Source organism: Apostichopus japonicus, chromosome 9 (genome assembly GCF_037975245.1).
Source record: "Apostichopus japonicus isolate 1M-3 chromosome 9, ASM3797524v1, whole genome shotgun sequence".
Taxonomy (NCBI): domain Eukaryota; kingdom Metazoa; phylum Echinodermata; class Holothuroidea; order Aspidochirotida; family Stichopodidae; genus Apostichopus; species Apostichopus japonicus.
Window position 1 is genome coordinate 6,984,892 of NC_092569.1, and position 22,951 is coordinate 7,007,842.

The 22,951-nt window shown below is 37.3% G+C and overlaps 1 protein-coding gene across 6 annotated transcripts in view; it reads left to right on the forward strand.

Annotated features, from left to right (window-relative positions):
* Positions 1-21,730, forward strand: part of LOC139972909 (uncharacterized) — an 87,769-nt gene extending 66,039 nt beyond the window's left edge. Inside the window, exons 1-6 of one of the 6 annotated variants that reach the window (XR_011795091.1) lie at positions 3,845-4,001; positions 9,757-9,905; positions 10,383-11,623; positions 14,563-14,800; positions 18,058-19,008; positions 20,561-21,730. Coding sequence is in view for 1 of the 6 variants with exons in the window: in XM_071979221.1 (XP_071835322.1) it covers positions 10,784-11,623; positions 14,563-14,800; positions 18,058-18,119 (1,140 nt within the window). In the remaining 5 variants the exon portion in view is untranslated. Of the gene's footprint in view, positions 1-3,843; positions 4,002-9,756; positions 9,906-10,382; positions 11,624-14,562; positions 14,801-18,057 lie in introns of those variants that run through there. The other 5 variants (XR_011795092.1, XR_011795093.1, XR_011795090.1 and 2 more) reach the window with 5 other exon arrangements.
* Positions 21,731-22,951: the final 1,221 nt, after the last annotated feature.

Consider the following 22,951-nt stretch of genomic DNA (forward strand, 5'->3'; position numbering starts at 1 on the left):
TTCCTGACTAACCATATTATGTTCATATTTGGTTCATATTAGGTTCATATTTGGTATAGAGTTGATCATTGAAGGTTGTCAGTGCCAGTCTTCTGACGCCTATTGAATATTGATGAGGGATAGGTCCATATAAGATTTGGCTAAAAGTAGCATGTAAAATATGAAATATCAAGAACGGTCTAGCAGTTTGAGTTCACATTTGCACAATGATTCACCCAGAGCCCAATGTTCGTTGTCCGTCTTGCTTTTGGAATGGAGCGTATTGATGTTAAAGGTTGGGTCGGACGTAACATGAAGTATTGAAAAATATAGTAACGTCATAATTGTATGTGGTATGAAGATGACGATGCTTGGCTATTGAAATGTTCTCGGTGCCATTCCCCTATTGTTAGTTTTCCTGAGGGGCGGGACCATATCAGGTTTGGTTCAAAGTAGCTTGTAAACATAAAATCTCAGACACAGGCAGTTTGAATTGATACTTGACACAATGATACACCATAGGCCAGTGATGATCAATATTTTCTTTAATGGATTGTATTCATATTTGTTATTGGTATAGATATGATACTTGACCACTGAAATGTATTCAATGCCAAATATTCATGATGGGCATGGCCATATCGGATTTGGATTAGCTTTTTAATGCAGAAAATCTACTTGAGTAAATTCATACTTACACAATCATAATACCCTATGCTATTTGTTGTGGATGGCATAAATTGTAATAGGTGGGTTGGACCCTAATACTACAATTCCTTCAAATCGTATGTGATGGCTATTGTAATGTTTTCATTGCCACGTTGATTTTGCTGATTGAGTTTTTATAAGGATCGCGACTAAAATAAGTAGTGTCTGTACATACTAACTTTTGTAAAAACAGGCTGAAACAACATTGGCACCCCCACACCTATATGTGTTTGTGATAACATCCGTTATTCACTCTTTGGAACATTAATCACCCTCGCCTACACTCTTCCCGCAGTTATCCGCAACCAATAATGGAAAGGAAAGGAACTAATCCTTACTCTACCAATTTCCTTTTTTACATATTTTCAACAAAGTTGTTACCAGGATTGAATCACTCATGTACACAGTTGTTACCATTATTGATTCACACATGTACAATGTTTTTACCAGGATTCAATCACACATGTACAATGTTGTTACCAGGATTGAATCACACATGTACACTGTGTTTTACCAGGATTGATTCACACATGTACACTGTTGTTACCATTATTGATTCACACATGTACAATGTTGTTACCAGGATTCAATCACACATGTACACTGTTGTTACCATTATTGATTCACACATGTACACTGTTGTTACCAGGATTGAATCACACATGTACACCGTTGTTACCAGGATTGAATCACACATGTACACTGTTGTTACTAGGATTGCATCACACATGTTCACTGTTGTTACCAGGATTGAATCACACATGTACACTGTTGTTACCATTATTGATTCAAACATGTACAATTTTGTTACCAGGATTCAATCACGCATGTACACTGTTGTTACCAGGATTGCATCACACGTGTACACTGTTGTTACCAGGATTGAATCACGCATGTACACTGTTGTTACCATTATTGATTCACACATGTACAATGTTGTTACCAGGATTCAATCACACATGTACACTATTGTTACCAGGGTTAAATCACACATGTACACTATTGTTACCATCATTGATTCACATGGACACCGTTGTGACCAGGATCGAATGACACATGTACACTGTCCATATATGGATGGAAATAGTTCACATTGTCTTTGTCATCAACCTTCCGGTGTGGCAATAACATGATTCTAATTTAATCCTCTATCAAACGACCAAATTTTCGGCTTTTGAAATTTCTATATAATAACGTCGGTAGTTCCTGTTTTAATTCTTCTAAGGGAAGATCATACTCTAGTATGTATATATTTAAACGTTAGATATGTGAATTAAGGCAAATTTCTATAAAAGCATTACAGTTACCATAGTTACACTCTATTGATTCTTAGTTTAGTTTTTGCATCATTTATATTTACATTAGTAGGTATCTCTGCTGCTCTGCAGAACCAGACGTTTGCATCATGGAAGGACTTCACAACTGAAGTGGCCACATGTATTACCTCAGTCTAATCTCTGCAGCATCTCAGGTTTTCTGTAGAGAAGTTCTACTGCTACCCGCTCTCATAGCTCCTGGCTTGGCAACCCTGTACAGAAATCCGTGGGCAAGATTAAGAAAGTTCCTGCTTGTTTCGTGAGTTCAGCGAGTTCCTGCTTGCAGGAGGATCCAATATACAAGAAAGATTGTTTTTCTATTTCTTTCAGAACATTCATGGACATTTTGCGACTTAACAACTCACCAATTTTCTATTAGATTTCAGAATGAACCGGAAGTCAAATTCAAGAATAGCAGCCATCCATCTGACACAAATCTAAGAGGTCTTTAGTATTAATAACAATTTTGGTTCAGGTGTTTCTGTGTTTTCAACATGACTGATGCTCATTTGTTATTTTGAGTGATTGTCCTTGAAATATAACACACTTGGGATGTATTGTTAATAGATAGTAATGTTCTATGAGTTGAAGTCTTCTTCAACTGCGAAAGTTGTGTATGCATATCTTTTGAGGATAAATGACTTTTACAAATGTTAAAACAAAATAAAATCCTCCCTTTGTCCCTACACTGATTATCTCCTACCTCTCCTCTTCCCCTGTTGCTTTCTTCTCTCCATCGTTTGTCTACTTATCCCCTTAAATGTATCTCATTGTGTTCAACGTGCTCATTAACCTGTCTGTATTCTGTGTGTGTTTTTGTCCCTTCTGTTACTTGTCATTTAGCCTCTGAAGAAGATCCTGCTAGGATCGAAACGTCAGGCCAACTTACTTGTACACAAATGTTAAAACAAACTAAAGTCATTTCCAGCCAAATTACCATTGTACATCACATATTGCGCTTCTGCTAGGAGGCTACATAAACCCTTGATATGTATTGACAATAACTTTCAAAGCAAATTTGTGAAATGATCATCTTGTGCAATTGGAATATCACTTGAGTTATGAAGAAATGGTATGAATCATCATAACTTCATTTCATGTATGACGTTAAAGTGCAGACCGTCTCTACTATTTCCGACAGTATTCCTGTGCAACAGGAAACCACTCTGGTTGAAGTATTGGTCTAGTTACATAATTGGGCACCGTTGAACATTGCGACATAACTCTCTATAAGAGCTACCAACCATATGGACAATATCTGCAGACGTCTCAAGTTGGGTGTTCTACCAATGCTTATGAAAGTAGTGTTATTACATAGTAACAGAGTGGAAGGTCTATGCAGCCTGAAGTTGAGCCTCATTTTTAAGCATCATCATCTCGTTGCCAAGGTTTACAGCTATCATCTGAACCCTTATTTGTTAAGGCCTCAATTTCAACTGATTTGCTTGCACTGGAGTCTCATGTATGATACAGTGACCAAAAATGTGGATGAAATCTGTCAAAAAAAGTTGTAAACAATTCAAACTGTCAACTATCTATTGGTAAATACGTCAAAGTGCCCCTTTAGCATATTGTGGTTTTCAGTTAGGTTATCACTGCTCCCCACTACTTCCTAATGTTTGTGGTCCTGAATATTATAACACTCCATTCGGTATTTACTTCAGAATGACTGAAACCTGGTAAATATCAAAGCGTTGGCTTCGTGATTCCTTGCCGTATAATTTTCACAAAATTCTACGTATCTGACCTATGTATAAACGATTTCCTCACAGGGAAAATGCCAATTCGGTGCACATCAACTATCATAAGCAATATCTATATACGTTTGCTAACTTCCTCCTGTAATGCGAGATCCGTTTCATAATGAACGTCACTTTTCAATTGACTAGTGCAAGGTTTACATTTGATTTCCATGTACATGGCGTGCCGTGCCTGTGTCGTACCTGAGTATGCTCCTCTGAGGCTGGTGATATTCTAAGAGCGCCGGCAAAGTTCTTGGTAAGCTTCACGTTAAAGTAACTACGTAACCGTTTCAATCATTGAATCCACTGCCTTATCCATGGCGCGGATTCAAAATTACCGGTCATTTGTGAAAATCAGAAAGACTGTCGGCCTAAGCTCTAATTAGCACTAGCATGTATCACTAATACGGCAGTATGTACGTTTAACTTATTGTAACATATGTTTGTGGTGCAGGGGGCAAGTTCATGTGGTGATATGTGATTATGAAGCTAAGAAAAGCCTGATGAGGCTGCATAGTATCAATGTAGATTATTTGATAACGTCTAACAAGACTGGTGAGTCTGTATATTATCAATGTAGATTATTTGGTAACGTGTGGCAAGACTGGTGAGTCTGTATGTTATCAATGTAGACTATTTGGTAACGTGTGGCAAGACGGGTGAGTCTGTATGTTATCAATGTAGACTATTTGGTAAACGTATCACAAGACTGGTGAGAATTTATATAATCAATGTCGATTATTTGGTGACGTGTGACAAGACTAGTGAGTCTGTATATTATCAATGTAGATTATTTGGAAACGTTTAATAAGACTGGTGAGTAGGTATAGCATCAATGTAAATTATGTGGTACCTTGTGACAAGACTGGTGAGTCTGTTTAGTATTAATGTAGATTATTTGGTAACGTTTGACAAGACTGGGGAGTATGTTTGGTATCAATGTAGACTATTTGATAACGTGTGTCAAGACTGGTGAGTCTGTATATTATCAATGTAGATTATTTGGTAACGTGTGGTCAGACTGGTGAGTCTGTATGTTATCAATGTAGACTATTTAGTATCGTATGACAAGACTAGTGAGTCTGTATGTTATCAATGTAGATTATTTGGTATCGTGTGACAAGACTGGGGAGTATGTTTGGTATCAATGTAGACTATTTGATAACGTTTGTCAAGACTGGTGAGTCTGTATATTATCAATGTAGATTATTTGGTAACGTTTGACAAGACTGGTGAGTCTGTATGTTATCAATGTAGATTATTTGATAACGTGTGTCAAGACTGGTGAGTCTGCATAGTATCAATGTAGATTATTTGGTAACGTTTGACAAGACTGGTGAGTCTGTATGTTATCAATGTAGATTATTTGATAACGTGTGTCAAGACTGGTGAGTCTGTATGTTATCAATGTAGACTATTTAGTATCGTATGACAAGACTAGTGAGTCTGTATGTTATCAATGTACATTATTTGGTATCGTGTGACAAGACTGGGGAGTATGTTTGGTATCAATGTAGACTATTTGATAACGTTTGTCAAGACTGGTGAGTCTGTATATTATCAATGTAGATTATTTGGTAACGTTTGACAAGACTGGTGAGTCTGTATAGTATCAATGTAGATTATTTGATAACGTGTGGTCAGACTGGTGAGTCTGTATGTTATCAATGTAGACTATTTAGTATCGTATGACAAGACTAGTGAGTCTGTATGTTATCAATGTAGATTATTTGGTATCGTGTGACAAGACTGGGGAGTATGTTTGGTATCAATGTAGACTATTTGATAACGTTTGTCAAGACTGGTGAGTCTGTATATTATCAATGTAGATTATTTGGTAACGTTTGACAAGACTGGTGAGTCGGTATAGTAAGAGCAAAGAGCAAACATAAGGTTATGTTACGACGTTAGTTTTCTGCAGTCTCCTCTCGTCAATCATGGGGGAGGGGGGACAGAGAGACATGTCCCCCACTTGTCCTCCTGTCCCCCACTTTCTGAAGGATGGGGACACAATGTCAAATTCCCCCATCCCTCATAAGGTGACTGACTCGTGGGCGCTAGGCTTATAATGACTCGTGTATCTCATTAAAGGAGCTAAAACATGCACATTTATGAGATTAGTAGTATAGTTAACTAATGTTTCTCATCTGCTCAACCCCTGATGAAAATTTAACTGTTAAACCGGATTGAAATAAGAATTACGGATTTCATTTATAGCGTAAATTAAATGAGGAACCGCGCCAATATACCGCTGAGGCTATCTGCTAAGCTGCTAGTCATGTTGTACCCACTGGCGGATCCAGGGCCTTTGTTTGGGAGGGGCCAAAGTGGCATTAGAGTGATATGGGGGAGGGGTCTAAGGGGAGGGGGTGCCCCCTCTCCTTTGGAAAATTTTCTATTGCTGAATGCCCTCAGATGCAATTTGGTGCGACAAAAGTGTACAATGGTGATGTTAATTTACTTCTAAAAAAAATGTTTCCCAGGTGTAATTTTCTAAAATATTTATAAAACAAAGTTGGGATCATCTTTCTCAAGAAATTTTATTTCTCATAGGTTATAAATTTCTTACAACCAGCCTGTAACTGCAAAATGGTGTTAAACTGTAAATCCTCATGCTCATGCATTTACATAGCTCCCAACTCTTGAGAAGGCAAATGCTGGTGCATGCCACGAATCGCCGTCCTGGGGGAGGGGTATAAGGGGAGGGGGTGCCCCCCTCCCCTTTGGAATTGTTTTGGAATCCTGGTGATGCCTACATGTAAAATGGTGGCACTTAGAAAGGCTTTTGTCACCCAAAATTTTCTGAGAAATATGCATTTTGTTGTGTGTAACATCAATAAATTGAATAGTAGGTGATAATTCATTCTTTCCCGTGGCATGAAAATGTTCGCTGCTCGCCCCAATGAAAAGAAATTTAGGCTAATTTGTGGTTCAAATGATGCTGTAAAGGAGGTTTTATACTCTATTATGCTAAATGCTAAAGAAATGATGGTTGCTAAGTCAAAATTTGATGCAAATTTTTTAATGTATACTTGACAATTACAATGCGGTTTTTTCGGACGCTTGTGCGGGTCAGCGGGTTTGGGTGTTAGAATGCGGGTCTAATTACCGCGAATTGCGGGTCAGTTGGGAGCTCTGCATTTAATTTTAAACCAGAAAACGAAAAGGTTTAGACTAGTCTACCACTGCTATTCCTCTCGATTTTTTAATTTCCAATCATATGATTTAGCGGATGTTCGGAAACACTTTTTGGCTCACCTTTGGGGGCCATGGCCCCCCTCGGCCCCCCCCCCCCTTGGATCCGCCAGTGGTTGTACCCATTTTACCTTAAGTTCTAGTTTAGTAGTCATGTACATATGTTCACAAAATGCTTTATTAGTGATTAACTTAACTGAGGCCAAGTACAAGGCCGTAGCCTGCGGGAAGAGGGGGGGGCGGTTGCAGTTACCCCAGACGTTTCCACTCACTAAAGGAACGTAGGCCTACGATAATGTGAACGCCTGGACAGTATTGGCTATTTCAGTTACTGTTATTGCTACGTTCATATCATTTCTTCTGATTTCTTTAGTCAGTAGTGTGCAATCTCAAGATTCTACCCACGTTTTGAAACAATGTCGTTCAAAAAGAACACAGGGTACTTTTTTTAGAAAAGTCACCCAAGAAAGAAACGAAACACCAAGCAACCGAACGACTGATCTGCTCTCAAGCCCAGTTCCCTTGCATGTAGACTATGACGGCGTGGTGTTTATCACGATTCCCGTACAAATGGAACTAAATGATACACATGATCTTAGCCAACGTGCCGCTCATCACGTATATATACACGATCGTGGTTGCGATGACCTAGCGTTTGTTTTGGTTTCATAACTTTTATTAGAATAATAATGAACATCGAGAGCTCGTAAGCTTTAACTGGCAAGAACAGTGCAGCAATCTAATGTGAAAGTACTTTTTATTAATATATTTATTACATCTATATGTTTCACTAGGCCTATTAGTTCATTGCCGGACCCTATATTAGTGCCCCAGTGTGTTTTAACTAAGAATATTGAGTCACTGTGCCCTACAGCTCACCAACCCCCTCCCCCTCCCCTCTCAGTACGTCCTTTTTTGACAAGTAATGCAATTAAAGGTAACACTAACCGAATTATTAATTTACACCTAAATTCCCCACATGGCTTCCCCTCTGCATATATAGGGTACAGCTACCATGAGAATGCCCTAGCGCGCTTTTATAACTTCAATTTCCGGGGTGAAACAATGAATAAAGTAGCGCTTACAAAGCATAGCTTATAAAGTCCTATTTTCTTCAAAGTGATTTTACCGAATGAAACGTTCCTTATATAGAGCCTACCTTTTTTTTTCCTTCTTTTTTTTTCTTTAAGTGTAAATTTCCAGACCATGAGATCTCCAAATGAAATGTTTAGATGCAACTTACAAAGCCTGCGAAGTGTTATTTCCGTCAATCTGGGAGGGTTTTTTGGGGGGCAGAAAAAAATGGCTACGATTTTATTCGTGGGTACAAAGTGAAAGAATGTTTCCGTTCGTGTTTCTTAAGTTTTTTTTATAACTGAAATGTAATCAACTGTCAGATGTGAATATTGTTAAAACATGTTTATAACAGACATATCAATTCAGGGACCAAACCGAAGCAAACTTTAAGATTTCTAGATGTGAGTCCGCCCCTGGACTCCATTACTCCAAGCCGGGCCCCTGGACTCCATCCGATAAAGGTTTTGCGCCATCGAAGTTGCGGTGTGCGCTATGTGGATACTTCTTCAGTTTTATCCCATGTTCAGTCATTTATGCCCCCCCCCCACTACCCCCCCTCCCCTCCACTTTTAAATTGGGGTTGACGCCCCTGGTATCTTCTCGTTCTTGTTTACAGTGTCAATCAAACTTTTTTAACAAGTTGGTCCTTAGTTAATAATATTCGAATACATACTACCGAATTGTGCTTTATCCAATATGAAGGAAATTTGTGTACAGTTCAAACACACTAAAAATGTACTTCCATATCAGAACGAAAGTGATATGTGGTAACAAACGTGATAATAAGATGAGTTATTTTTAACACATCTGCTTCTAAAACAAACGACCGGCTATAAGGAACTAAGGAACTAAAGTATCGATTGTAATAACTTTCACGGGAATCAACTGAATTCAATGTAACTAAGCATATATAGGTTTGGCTGATGTACAGGCAAAAAATCTATCGTTTTTATCGTTATCTATCGTTATCATCAATTTTAAAAGGCTATGAAAAAAGCTTATTTGTATATATATGTATCCGATATTTATTTTTTAATTTATTTATTTATAGCGTGGATCTTATAAGCAATATTTATATTCGGAGAAAGTCTGGTAGCATATTATATACAATATCATCTCTCAATTGACATTAAAAGAAAGGAACGTGACAAGGCTTGCACAACACAGAGAAATATCCGCATTATCAATTCAGCAGGCGATATAAACACGACGTGTGAAACCTGATTTTATGTTTATTGATTTAAATACGTGAAATGGGACTTACAAATGTTGAATCCATAAAACATGATACTATTAGGAGGAAACGCTCTGTTTATTTGTATCAGTATTAAGAAAACCAATCCGTGATTCCTCGGATGGCAGTTATCTTCTTCGTAATATGATATTTATGAATAGAAGGATATTCACTTTGTCTTCAGGTGAGGCATAAACAAACAATAGAGGTCGTTTCAGTTCATTTATATATTGATATAAGTTTTATTTATGTTATATGTTTAGACAATTATTATTTTTTTTTTAAGTTATGGGTGTGTATATGTATGATCTTTCAAATAAACATACAATATCAAAAAAACAAGGATATTAATCTCTAAAACATTATACTTTCTGATTTAGGCTGCCAAAATATTTTTCCGTGTGACAATTTTTCAATATCAAGGAAGTATTATTTCTCTCTGTACTTCTTGTTTTGTTTCTTATTATTCTTTTTTCCCTTTCTGTTTTGTTTGTCCTTGCCACAGGAAAGCTGCGTGTGTGCATCCCTGCATAGAAATCAAAGTCCGGAAATGAGAAAATGTCACGTGCAAGCCTCATTAAGCTCTTTAATTGACGACAAATCAATTTGGTGGCCGATTCTCGAACTAGTTCATTATTAAATTATTAACTGGAGGTTATGCACGTTTATGGCATTATATAGTTTATTCCATTCAATTAATTTGATTTTTAACTTGCAATATGTTGATAAAAAAACCTGGATACACTTAGTGCATCTTTTCATCTTGATCTCTGGAAAATGTGACCCAGTTAATTTAAGTTTTACTAGCCTTTGTCACACTGGCAGAATGCAAACTATCAACGCCAGACAAAAGCCTTGAATCGATACTGGCTTACACCTCATCTTTGTTGATACTTAGTTTAAATGTTCTGTATATTTATATAATTATCTGCTAAGATGTGCCTTCAAAGTTAACTGCTATCACTATCATTTAAATCAGGTTGGGAATTGGACACATTTTAATGCTCTCTTTATGAAATAATGAGATATTGATCTAACTTAATTTGCTCTCTCTCTTAGTCTGTATTCGTTGCAACATTACTTACATAACATTCTTATCATTTCGTTTAATATTTTTATCTCATTATTTAGGCACAGAAAAGATCCGACTGAATTGATTGAGGAAGCTTTAGGTTTCGAAGTGACAACCTCAACAGCTCACACGCATGCAGTTGCCTCAAGTGCACAAGGGCAGTTGGCAATAAAAGGAACAGTAACCGTTTATTTTTAACTGTAGTTTCTATGGATTCAACCAGAATAGAATTTTCAGCTGAATCATCAGAAATTGTTGACAGAACTTCAAGTTTTCTTTTTACGCAGAAGAAAGCTTGAACAGAACTAGTTTCGATCGTGTTGAAATTAATGACATATTTGTAAATTGGTTCGTTGGTATTCTTGCTATGACATAAAACGCTTTCACTGTCAGCTAATGTAAACGGCATTTTTGAGTAACGCGTGCAATGTTTTTTTCTTGAGGAGGGATTATTTTCATAATGAAACTACTAAATTCATCAGATGAAACGGAAGCGGTGGAGAAAGATGATGCATTTCCTGGGTTTTTGTCTCCAGCTGTGATAACATTGCTTTTGACCATTGGACTTGTGGCTCACATTCTCGCTATACTTGGTACTAGAAGGGCAAACAGGATCCGAGTAGAGAATTCCCGCCATGTTGTGCCATCGTTCCTTCTTAATAGTTTACTACGTATTGACATGATCGCCGTCATCTTTTTCCTGATCAGAGGATTTCTTTACCCTATCCCGTTCTTCGTAGACAGTGCAATCTGGTGTGACTTCTCCGTTTCGACCAGTATATTTTTTACCTGGTCGTCCGGCTTCGCCAATGTCTTAATGTGCGCGGAAAGAACCTTCTCTGTGATGGCACCGTTTTTACACCGTCAGTATGCCACCTTACGGAAAGTCAAAGTCATTCTTGGGAGCATGCAAGCATTCGCAGTTGTCGTATGCCTTCTCCCTACCATTGGCTTTGGTTTGTATAAAATAGAAGTAGCCGAGGGATATAAATGTGTCTCGCCGGGAGATTTGGACGTTACAGTCATAAACAAGTACCATTTACACTTTACCATTATATTCTTTTGTGTTGGATTCTCAATAATGTTTAGCATTTTGGGCTTCAATATGTTCATAATTTACTTTATTTTCCATATGAGGAACAAAGTTGCCCACCTTAACGTCGCTGTGGCACCCAATCCAAATGACCCTAAAGCATCGTCAACCAATAACGCTAACCGGAAATCAAACAGTGAAATGCGCTTTGCGATAATAATGGTATTCGTTTCAATAGCCTACACGATATCCTGGTTGCCTCTGTATGTAAGTTGAAACATGTTATTATCATAACTAACAATTCAAACCTCAAAACAAGGAAATTGTGTTAATATTTTCTTCCTATCAAAGTTGTGGTATTTTAGTTGTTGCAATAAGCTTCTCACAAAATATCTACATTACCACGAGGTTCTTAGATATGGGTATATCGTCTTTAGCTAACTTCACTATTGATGTAAGGTTATAAACCAGAAAAGAAGAGTTGGTATTGCGCCCTCGGTGAAACTGACAACTGTACAAATATATATGTTGCCTGTAGGTCAACTGTACAAATATATATGTTGCCTGCAGGTCAACTGAACAAATGTATATGTTGCCTGCAGGTCAACTGAACAAATGTATATGTTGCCTGCATGTCGACTGTACAAATGTATATGTTGCCTACAGGTCAACTGTACATATGTATATGTTGCCTACAGGTCAACTGTACAAATATATATGTTGCCTGCAGGTCAACTGAACAAATGTATATGTTGCCTGTTGGTCAACTGTACATATGTATATGTTGCCTGCAGATCAATTGAACAAATGTTTATGTTGCCTGCAGGTCAACTGAACAAATGTATATGTTGCCTGCAGGTCAACATGCATTTCAAATAACAGTTGAAAATTGTCTCGCTTGTGATTTACATGCTAAGGAAACTGACATGATAAGTATCATGTGGAGAACATATTGGAGGTGTCTTACTTTGATCAGTGTCAATATTATTTTGATTATTACTTGTTTAACTTTGAAGAGTGACCGACCAAACGCCACAATGCTGCTTTTCATGAGAGATTAATCCAACCATTAACAATAATATATAGATGCTTACAATAAACAAATAACCCTAATAATTGGGAATTAAGAACTCATTATTTGAATGATGTCATTCTTGGATAATCTGAAAGTGTCATAGACCAACTGCATAGGGATTAAGCTTTTGTTGCTGATTTCTTTCATATTTTGTATATTTATTTTAATTATTGTTACATTAGGAGATGAATGCCTTTTCAACATTAGCTAATACACACTAACATACATGACACACGGTAACAACTGCGAATACTGTTAATCATTCTTGATGGCAGGAAAACAGAGTATGCCGTATTAAATCAACTCTGTCTATAAAATAAATATTGACAATTTCATGCATCTTTGTTACATTAAACTGTACGGTGATTGCTGTAAACGAACCAATGCAAGCATACTTAACTGTCATTTTATACTGTTGATATATGTGGGTTATTACGGTGCATCTAGTAAAACTGCTGGTTGTGCATACAAACGTTGTTCACCATCACGCAGAGAGACATGACCTACATGTATATATAGTTAGTGTTATGAAGTCTGCAAGTAGGGAGCAGAAAGCTATGTTAGGTTACATTAGCTGCTTAAGAATCATAGGGGTAGCTTAAGGGGATTAAAAAGCTGGGCTTACTAAGACTTGTACGATATTAAAGTTTAGAAGCTAGAGGCTGTTTTAGAGTGGATTAACTCTCACTATTGTAAGATGTGTATGTAAACGGAGATACCGGGTGTGGTTGTTAGTTTGTTTCTCAATTACATAGGGCTCTTAGGGAATAAGTTATAAGGTGAAAGAATTGACTGTCACAGTCTTTCGGGGAGAGGGGCGTGTTGTGAAGTCTACAAGTAGGGAGCAGAAAGCTATATGCTAGGTTACATCAGCTGCTTAGGAATCATCTACGGGTAGCTTAATGGGATTAAAAAACACGACTTTTTAAGATGAGGAGAAGAGGGTAGAAGGACTTAAGACAGTTGGGCTGTGGCCTTTGTGAGATGAGGAGCTGAGGCATGAACGGAGAAAAGGAAAGTGAGAAGCCAAGTGTGTGTTTTAATTAGGAGACAGGTGACAGTGTTGTGTATAAGAATATAGTGTATGTGTGCGTGTATGTATGTATGTATTTTAGATCCTCCTGCAAGCAGGAACTCGCGAAGAAACCATCATTTGCTTATCAAAGCCGTAAGCTGACCGAAGTCAGTCTCTTACATTCATATTTAACGTCCATGATTATGAATTGTCAATTGTCAACAACTCTGTAACTGGACGACATACATTAATCTTGGAGTGACTCGAACTCGGGACCTTCTGATAGTGGACGTTTGAAAGGAAGGCTGGATGTTAACATTAACTTTAAAGAGTCTAATTTACAATAAATATATTATCTTTAAAAAAAAAACACTTAGCATGTAACGACGACAGTTCTATAGTTTGATTGACCTAGCACTTATAGGCATAAACTGTAGTTTGCGTAGAAGAACCGCGAAGGACGTTGCTCTTGTCATCCATTGTAAATACTAATTGCCAGCTATTAATACAATTTTGGAATGAAAGGAAATGTTAGGTTTATTTGCGTATAAATATTTTTGAACGAATCTGATGTGAAAGGAAATGAGATGCAATAACACGCAGAAAAAGACGAAGGTCATTTACCGAACACAACCAACATATAAGAATATTGTTTCCAATATTATGTAGTTTTATGTGCACATGTTCAGGTGTTGTAGAGGAAATCTGACAAATGTTTGTAAACCAAAATTTGCTCGCACTATTTCCCTAAGTTCGTAGGATTATTGGATTTTCGTAGTGAAAGCGATATTGAACATAAACGAAAAGCTGTTTTCAAATTAATATTTCACGGTCTTTTGTTCATGATAACGCTTCGATTGAAATGGCACAGACTATGTTACAGAGAAAGACCATGTGAGAGTATCGGTAAGACAATAACAACATTGTTATAAAAAGTAAAAGTGAAAAGAGACAAACGTTAATTGGCAGTAGCAGACCCAGTTAGAAAGTGTTGGTATCATGCCATCATATTGTTTTCAAAAGAATACAAAGTCTTCTACCAAGTGAGTAAAGACCACATATAACATGTCATAAATAAATAGTTATTGGATTATTCTCATTCTTTTTTATCTACAGCTTGAGCGTCTTCTACTGGCACTTTCTTTTAATCTTTCCCCCAAAGCCCAATCGATTGGGATTTGGATTCACGTGTTCAACTACGTCATCGATCCTGTCATCTTCGTCTTTCTCAAAAGGCGAAACCGAACCGCATTGAAGCTAGTGTGTGCCGAATGTTACTGCTGTTGTCAATGTGAAGACTACAAGCGAAAGATTGATGAAGAACTGAGAATGATTTCCAACTATGGACAGACAGGTAACCCATCCCTCCACAGCCCCCCCCCACCCCTCCCCTATCACCTCTGTGTCATTTTCGCAAGATAAAACACTCAGTGAATCCATTTTTTTGTAGTTTAGGATGTCCAACTATAAATTCAAGATCGGAAAATAGTTGAACATATTGCTAGATGCCTGGAAATACTTTCAATCACCGCGTATAGAGGCCTACTAACTCGGGCTAAATTTGTGTAACACCGTACGTCTCCGTGGTACAGTATGGGCTTACTCTGCTCGAGTGCTCGAGCAAAACGTTACGCCGCGAACAAGAGCCTTTTAGCGCTTCTCCATATAGGAGTTTTCAGTTTTCAACAAATTATATAAGCGTCATCACTAACTTACAAAAATATAAATACCCCTATTAGATCAATGCTATTTCACACTGTCGCTGAATAGACAGCATTGAAGCCATGGTAACACAACACTATTCAAAACATGACCAAACAACTATCTATACTGTCGGAACCGAATAATACTAATGTACGGTGGTTTAAAGTTGTAGATTAAACGTGTTAATTATATTCTCGACAAGTCTGAAAAGTTACATTAAAGTGATATCTTGACGAAAATTATCAAATTTTCGAATCGCAGCGTTTTGCGTACCTTGACAACTCGACAAATATCGTACTTTTTTTTAAATCTTTTTTTGGTGACGATGCCGAAGGTGTGTGTGCCCTTGTATTGTATTCTGACCGAGGACTTGAAAAAAGAATTCCAGGTCCTCGGATGTGATTTCTAAAGAATCACCACGTCCTCGAAAGAATTCTATTGTTATGGGGTATTGTTAAGGTTAGGGTACGTGGATTTAAACAATGGAAAAACAATGGGGTCCTCGGTCTGAATGTAAAACACACCTGAGTGTGTGTGTGAATGTGATGTGGAAGTGAATGTTTGGAACCATTTTGGGGGTTCAACTTTGGGGGCCAAATTTTTATTTGAGTCAGTGGGTTTAGACAGACTATTTTGGGAACATTTAGGCGCAAAATTTTATTGGGCTCCAAGTTTTTGGAGACCCAACATTTTACAGTGCTATAGCTCTACAACCATGTAGAGTTTGTATCCAAAGTTGGAATACAGTTGTTGGTAAAAGATCGTACATGTGGACCTAGATATTTAGGCCCTTTTGTGCTCGACATTTGTCGGGTCCAATTTTGGAACCAAATTTTTGATTGGACTATTTTGGGCCCAATTTTTTGGGACCCAATCTTGATAGTGCCATTGGGCTCTTGTTCCAGTATTTACTTTACTATAGGAATGACTGACATATACAACACATTTTCTTCTTTTAAGGAACTATAGTGCCCATTGGGCTATTGTTATGCTTTGTCACTAAACATACTTTATCAACATGATAACTGACTCCTGGTACCTTCCTTTATATATGTTGCCACATTAGTCAATAGATAATTCTCTTCATTCTGATGTGCACAAGTTCAGGAATATTAACCTGTGTATGGCTTACCACACTATGAATATGTTTAGGCATCGGAACCACTAAACCCTTTTCTTTAACGAAGGATTTAAAATGTTTTTGTTGAAAAAAAAACTTTAATGACCTTTAGTTAGCAATATGAAATCATACATTGGTAAAATTACAGACCAGTACACCTTGAACATATATAAACCATGATATCTCCTAAACAACTCCAGATTCTTTTCTCAGCTTTTCGGAGGAAATCTTTATCTTATGTATCGATATCATTCAATATAATATTGACAGATGGGTTTACCACTTCTTTAAGCTAAAATGAGCCAGACTATGGCACGCTAATTGAATTGTCGACTCTTCCAGGCTGAATGCTTCAAGCCTCACTAAGTCACGCGGTGCTGCTCAAATCTGGATTTGAATGTACTATAGAAAACACCCTTATAGATATATGAATAATGTCATATTAATCCATTCATCATATAAGGAAGGACATGCGTTTCAAGTGGTTCCGATTGTATATATACAATAATGCATCCTCAGGAATTATTTATGATAGACAAGTTATTTATTTAACTTGTATTACTACGTAAGGTAAAATATAGGTGTTTACTTCTTTCCCACTTAAAACAGTAACATATATTATGAAGGATATACTCTTGACAGGGAGATGGCATTCTAATTTTAATTTAAGGGAAGAGTGCAATTTGACACGTGATGTTGACACGTGATGCTGTTAACGCAAGAAATCAACATTGATAATCGAAGAGATCATTAGATTTAAATTAAATGTGCTTGACACGATCTTTATGAAGGATTCCTGTGAATGATTGGCAGAATATAGCATCAGCTTTTAACATTGTTAGTGTGACGTCATTCAGACGTCACTCAGACGATTTAACTGATATCATCAAAGTTATCGATTGATAACAGTACATCTTACGAGTGTATAGTCTTGTTTCAATTACTTGCTAATCAATTATGCTATTGTTTGGCTTGCCTTTATTCCGTCATTTCAGACGCCTTGCTCGCATTTTATATGATATATTTCACCCGATACTCATACCTAGTACAGTAACTACTGTTCATGTTCCACAACCGTGCATCAGTAACTACTGCGCTGTGTTCGCAACACGGTAACATGTGTTGGAACATGAACAGTAGTTACTGTACTAGCTATGAGTATTGGCTGTATATTTTTATTTTATTTTACAAGACGAGATGCACATATCCAACATTGTCAATAACATGAGCATTCACACAATGAATGGTTCTTATTGTGTCGTTCAAATGCGCTTTTAAGTTAATTTCAATAGATTTTTAGATACTATATATTTGATAGAAAATACGCTTCAGTCCACTGAGCTCGCGATAGAAAAGTGAAAATTCCCTTTGCCAGAGAAATAAATGAAACCTGAAATTAAATGTGGGGTATTCGAAGAGATGTCAAATGCTTGTAAGGATGCGCATATATCTCCTATAGTTACATTGTTGGTTATGTACGTGAGAATAATGTTAGCTAGGTAAGAGTAGATGTCTCAAGAGTCGGGTCGGTGCCCATCGTGCCAGTAATATACACTCTTCATTCTTCTGTAATTATATTTCAAATATATATAATTATACAGTTTATCATGAAAGAATATTACGGGGTGCCCTTATTGATTCCCCTGATCATCAGGACTGGGTGAGTGTGTCACAATACAATTACAAATCTACTGAAACCACAAGATGAAGGAAATAATCAAAGTGAACGCCATGTCTCTTGATATCATATCTGTAATGCCATTGTTTTTACGTCTTCTTTGCTTCAGGATTGACGGATAACACCATTCAGCAGCACGGAACCCAAGATGGTGAGGCAGAACTCAACTAAACATGCTATAGAATCAATAATACAAACATGTATTTTAGATTCTTCTGCAAGCAGGAACTCGCGAAGAAGCCTCATTGGCTTATCAAAGCCGCAAGCTGACCGAAGTCAGTCTCTTACATTCACTGATATTTAACGTCCATGATTATGAATTATCAATTGTCAACAACTCTGTAACTGGACGACATACATTAATCTTGGAGAGACTCGAACCAATAATACAAACATGCTTCAGGATTGACGGATAACACCATGCAGCAGCAGGGAACCCAACATGGTGACACAGGACTCAACTACACATGCTAGAATCAATAATATAAACATGCTTCAGGATTGACGGATAACACCATGCAGCAGCAGGGAACCCAACATGGTGACACAGGACTCAACTACACATGCTAGAATCAATAATATCAACATGCTTCAGGATTGACGGAAAACACCATGCAGCAGCAGGGAACCCAACATGGTGACACAGGACTCAACTACACATGCTAGAATCAATAATACAAACATGCTTCAGGATTGACGGATAACACCATGCAGCAGCAGGGAACCCAACGTGGTGACGCAGGACTCAACTACACATGCTAGAATCAATAATATAAACATGCTTCAGGATTGACGGAAAACACCATGCAGCAGCAGGGAACCCAACATGGTGACACAGGACTCAACTACACATGCTAGAATCAATAATATAAACATGCTTCAGGATTGACGGATAACACCATGCAGCAGCAGGGAACCCAACATGGTGACACAGGACTCAACTACACATGCTAGAATCAATAATATAAACATGCTTCAGGATTGACGGAAAACACCATGCAGCAGCAGGGAACCCAACATGGTGACGCAGGACTCAACTACACATACAGTACTAGTAGCAGTGTTCGACTTATGGCCAAAAAATTGCATAGCAACAAATTTCGACAAATGCTATACAATATTTTTGTTGCATAGCAGTTCCCCAATATTGAATAGCAGTTTTGAAATTACCACAAAACGGACCAAATGTTGGCGATCAATGTATTAACTAGAAAATGTTTGTTTATTATTATATTTATACTAGTGTTGCTACGATAATCGTTTTCAATATCGGTATCGGCCGATATTTGCAATATCGGCAGCATATCGGTATCGGTAAAATTGTGCCTAATTGCCGATAACAGCAAACCGATATTGAACTTTTCTTTTTAACAGCAGAGCTACCTGTACTTATTTATACTTGCAATGATTTGTTAATCTGCCCAAGACGATCCATTTCTTTAGCGTCAGTTAAACTCATTTTCGATTAATATCCATTGAAACCTGACTCTCCGTAACATCTAAAAACACGTCTACGGCGCGCGAATATAACCAATGACCTTCGTGAACCTTGGCCTACAAACAGCATTAGTGCAGCATATATACACTGTACTAACCATTCATTTCCTCAAAGGCCTCCGTGAAAACCTTGAACATGATGCATACAGTAACTGCACAGTTCAGCAGTGTTGGAAAACCTTGTTAAATTTCCCGCGAACACACTGTCGATTTCCCGCCGGTGTTCGCCTGCCTAGCACGCGTAACGTGCGAGCATAAAGGCGTGGTGTCCAGGGGCCCGTCTTAGGGCTATGGTGGGGTTATGGGGTAGAACCCCTCGTGGGGATCCTGGGGGAGAAAGCCCCCGAAAATTGTCATTTTTTGCGATGTCTGGCGATGAAAAAATTCGCAGTTGATGATGCAAAATACTGACAACTTTTTTTATTTAAATTGTCACGAAACTGATGAAAATTTTTAAATGACAAGTTAAAGTAGCTATATTATCGTATAAAATGAAAAGAGATTTAATCTGTCTTTCAATCTTTAAAAAGTGCAACTTACAAAACTTCCGATATTATGAAACAAACAACGTTCAGCAAAGCCCCGTTTCTAGACTGCCTAACAATGAATAGCGTGCACTATGCGTACATTTTTACAACTGCAGTGTTTAACCCTATACCCAACTACTGTACCACAGTACATGTGCTGTGAATTTGCCCAGGTACCTTCCCAACAACTGTGAGCTCATCCCCTGTGTAACACCTGTTTGTTAACATTTTTTGGCACGTTGCCAGGGAGTTTAGTTACGTGAGATCCGTAACCGCCGAGGTGGTTAGGCTATTTGCTTTACACTTAACTATGGTAGGATAATATTTTTTCAGGTTTTTTTTCCGCTATACGGTCAAGTGAATAAGTTGTACATTGAGTATAAACTCAATAAATTATAACTTCTACATTGTGATCGACAGTTCGTAAGTTAAGGTTTGAGTGTTTGCTCCCAAATCTGACTAGGAATTTGTATCGCACAAATCGGCACAATGTGCGATGCTGATTTGGAAACGTCTCGCAAGTTTGTCGTTTTGGATCGCATTTTGCGATGCGATACCGGAAAAATCGAACACTGAGTACTAGTACAGATAACCTAATCCTGCTGGGAACTCGCATATGTAAAATTAAGTATCGTTTGGAAAACATTTCTGTTCAGAGTGTGTATCAACATATCTACACCCATTGCAGGTAAGGGTCTCTACCCGAAAGAAGTAAATACGACCGTCGGTTCACGTAATTAATGCAATAAGTTGAATTGTTTGAATATGATTTATCGTAAATAATCATATGTATGATATATCTAAGCGAGGATTTTGTTTAATAGTGGAGAGGAGGGTGGGCTTGTACTGCTTTCCCTGCAGTATACAAGCTACAAACAGAAAGAGCCAAATGAAAGATAAAAATAGCAAGGTGAAAAGAAACTAAATTTGCACTACACTTCAATTCAACTGTGTAAACTAGCATTACACAAGGAAGCCTAACAAATCCCAGAATCATTAATATAAACACGCTTCAAAGGGGAAGTAGTCAAATTAGTAGTTTCATCATGACTGAAACAAAAACTAGTTGCTTAGACTTGTAAAATGAATATGGTTATTATGAGTTTAACTTGAATCGCCCACTCCAGCAAATTCTTGACTATTGTGTATAGTATTTGTTTTATAGGTTTGGTGCTTACATGCTCATTAACAGTTAACGCACTGATGAATATATATATATATATATATATATATACAAAGCGGGAGGCCCGGGTTCGAATCCCGGTGGAGGTTGGAAGTTTTTTCACTGTTCTGGATTTGCCTTCTCTTTACGTTTTCATTTATATATATAAGTATATATATATATATATATATATATATATATATATATATATATATATATATATACATATATATATGTACATATATATATACATATATATATATACATACATATATATATATATATATATATATATATATATATATATCGCGAGAAAGAGAGAGAGAGGTGGAGGTTGAGAGAGGTGGCGAGAGCGTCACTAAGCCACAGTACTTATACTATTGTGAATGCGTATTCATGGTTTGGTATAACTGAGAGCGTATTGAACACGCGTTGCAACTTTACAGAGTGTACTCTTGGTGCTTTTGAATCTTACAATGTACACCTAATTACCACTTTTTAGATAAGCCAAGCCTTACATATTAAAAAGAATGTGTCGTAAGTGGTAGGCTAATGGCAGATGTATATTAAATTAATAAAGATCAACGAATATCAAATATCGGCTTAAGTATTCTTGTTATTGCCCCGTGTGATCGCCTGCGGTTTTACATCACAGCATGCAGACAGCGACTATTTTAGAGCACTTTACAAAACCATATCTCAGTGTCTAGGCTTGTCACCAAGTGAATAACGAAACACGGGAATGTTTGGCTAAAAGCGAACAAAGAGACCATTTTCTCAAAACACTAAAATATTAGTTGAGGAAAGAAACAAAGATCGTTCAACTCATGGGTCAGAATCCCCCCCCTTCCGACCCGTCCTTTCTACTCCACCCCCCCCCCCTTCCGACCCTTCATTTCTACTCCGCCCACACACACAAGCACTGTAACCCACATAGTGCATTAGTTATACTTGCTGTTATAATTATGTTTTATCATTGTGTCTATAGTTTGTTTCACCAATGGTTTCTCTTCTTGTACACTACACAGGATGAAGTAGTATACGTAGTCCGTGGTAGGTTACTGTACTATCCTCACTTGTGTCTTCTCAATATACTCGTCCTTGTGGATTCAAACCCTTGTGTGCTGAAGCTTATATGTTAGGCAAACATAACCACAAGACAGGTTCTTAAAATTTAGATTGATCTGCATCTACTCACATTTGGTTACATAGTTTTATTTATTGTATGACGGCTGTTCAATATCTCGAGTGCTGCGCTTGCTTACACAATTGATCCGATCATAAAACTTGTCGTACTTTCACAATCTTTCCGTGAAGCTTTTCCGGGTAAGGAAAAAATGAAAAGAGAAACTGATTTTTCAACAACTCTTGCGTGATTGATTACGTCAGAACGCATTTTCATTTTAGCGCTGCATATGTTCGATATGAAGAGAATGCAAAGTGTCTTGTTAACAGTAGTTTGCCCTTCCTTTCGCTCTACAGAATACCACCTTGACCTGACAACTTGTTTTACAACCATCGAGTTATCGTTCTATTCTGTTTAGAGCATTATGACTACATTAAATATTTTTAGGTTGTGTAGAAATTTGCAAACAGCACGTGTGTAAGTTTTCAATTACATAGCATTGCTTTACAGGAACAAAACAAATATGTAACTCGGGCGTCCAAAGAATAGAAAGCAAGAACCTTTTGAAAGATGATTTTATTTATTTCATAAACTAGCTATAAAAATTCTTTTTTATTTTAAAATAAATTTCTAAATTAATTTAATTAACTGACTGGAGGATTTTGAAAAAAAATTGCAGAAAATGTAATGA